The sequence below is a fragment of the Pinus tabuliformis genome, chromosome 6, assembly GCF_031772625.1.
Source record: "Pinus tabuliformis cultivar Carrire ecotype Pingquan chromosome 6, CPIR1, whole genome shotgun sequence".
NCBI classification, from domain to species: Eukaryota; Viridiplantae; Streptophyta; class Pinopsida; order Pinales; family Pinaceae; genus Pinus; species Pinus tabuliformis.
The window spans coordinates 556449979-556451970 of NC_142292.1; the positions used below are offsets into that span (position 1 = coordinate 556449979).

General features: G+C 41.8%; 1 protein-coding gene across 1 annotated transcript; it reads right to left on the bottom strand.

The window, feature by feature from the left end:
• Positions 1-763: 763 nt before the first annotated feature.
• LOC149259729 (uncharacterized) lies at positions 764-1771 on the bottom strand. Its single transcript, XM_089455061.1, has one exon. The coding sequence runs from the start codon at positions 1769-1771 to the stop codon at positions 764-766; it is 1008 nt and encodes a 335-aa protein (XP_089311187.1).
• Positions 1772-1992: the final 221 nt, after the last annotated feature.

Consider the following 1992-nt stretch of genomic DNA (forward strand, 5'->3'; position numbering starts at 1 on the left):
GGGGAAAAACCAAAGGCTTGAAGAATTTTTTGCATATATTCCCAGCTAATATTATCAAAAGCTTTGGACAGATCGATTTTGAGCATCATACCTGGCTTTTTTGTGAGCTTGAGAGAGTGGATTATTTCGTGGGTTAGAATTATCCCGTCCGTGATCTGCCTGCCTTCAACATAACCAGTTTGTTCAGGGGAGATGATGAGGGGAAGCAGGGGCTTTAGTCTGGAAGCTATCACCTTGGACACAATCTTATATATGATGTTACATAACGCAATCGGTCGATATTTGTCCGGAGTATAGGCTGCCTCTTCTTTAGGGATTAGAGCAATGAAGGTTGCATTCAATCCGGGATACATCCACCTCAGCTGGCGTGATTCTTCTACCACCTGCCATACTTCCCATTTGACCAGATCCCAGAAGTGATGGAAAAAATTTGAAGTAAAGCCATCAGGTCCTGGGGCTTTTCCTGCCTTGAGTTGATGGACAGCTTCGTCAACTTCCTGGAGGCTTATTGGCTTGAGAAGAAGAGTGTTATGCTCTTCGGTAATCAATTTGGGTATATTTATGATGATTTGCCCAATAGCTTCTGTCCTATTTACATTCGGCTCTTGATTCATCTTCTTGAAGTAGTTGAGGAATACCTGTTCTATTCCTTCATGAGTTTCGACTTTGCCTCCTTGCTCATTTGTGACCCTGGAGATTTGATTTATCATTCTCCTTTGCACAGTAGATTTGTGGAAGAATTTCGTATTCTTCTCACCCTCCTTCAGCCAAAGACCCTCGAATTTTGTCTCCAGAGAGTTTCCTCCTGTGACTCTCGCTCAAGGAGTTGATTTTCTAAGGATTGCTCTTTCTTGCTGAGCTCTTCCGAGCGCCCTTCAGAAATCATTTGTTGCTGAACCACTTTCATTTCTTGATTAATTCTTTCCTTGTCTTTAAATATGTTGCCAAAGACAGAGTGATTCCATTTTTTAATTTCACCTTTGAGGTATTTCAACTTCCTTTGAAACGTGGACATTTTTGTACCTTCTGTCAGATTGCATTTTGACCATGTTGCTTTGACAAATTCGGTAAAGTCCGGGTGAGAGAGCCAAAAACTTTCAAAATGGAAGGGGCGTTTTATATGACAGCCAGGTCGATTCCATTGGAGGGCAATCGGCCAATGATCTGAGCCAGAGAAGGGGAGAATTGATGCTGTGAATTCCCCTCCAACATGAACTGCGTTATCAGATATTAGGAACCGGTCCAAACGCGATGCTATCTGCATTGGAGTTGCCCTCTTATTGTTCCAGGTGTGGAGGCCGTTATTTGTAGGAACATCAATAAGCCAGTTGTTCTGTATGAAATCTTTTAATAGAGTTCCGTCCCTGTTTGTTCTGCAGCATCCTCCCTTTTTTTCCTCCATCGAGGCAATCATGTTATAATCCCCTCCTGTGATCCATAATGGATATTGCCTTTCTCTATTAAGGTTCGTTAAAACCTCCAGAATTTCGGATTTGTGCTGGGTTTCTTGAGGAAAATACACATTAGTAATGTGACCGTAGATGTTTGTTCCATTTATATGAAATATAGCTTGGATGAAATTCTTATTTGCATGTATATTTGCTAGTTGAATCTTTCTTACGTCCCAGAGCACTGCAAGTCCTCCGGAAGCTCCCTGAGCATCAACAACGGCTACTGTTCCTCCTGGCCAGGCCTTTGCTGCTATCTTTTCCAAGACTTTCGAGGTGCATTTGGTTTCCTGTAAAAAAAGAACTTCTGGTTTTTCTTCCATTAGCATGTTTTTTAAAAGTTTTCCTTTCCTTGGGCAATTAAGCCCTCTAATATTCCATGAGATCAACTTCATTGAGAAGATTTGGGGTTGATGTTGTAATACTTGGTGAGCTTAGCATATCTGCCTGACTCCACCAATACTTCGCCAATCTTGATGGTTCTCTCCAGGGTAGTTTTCCTTCCCCTTTTTTTGTTGTCCTTGGTGATGAATTTTCCATCCCA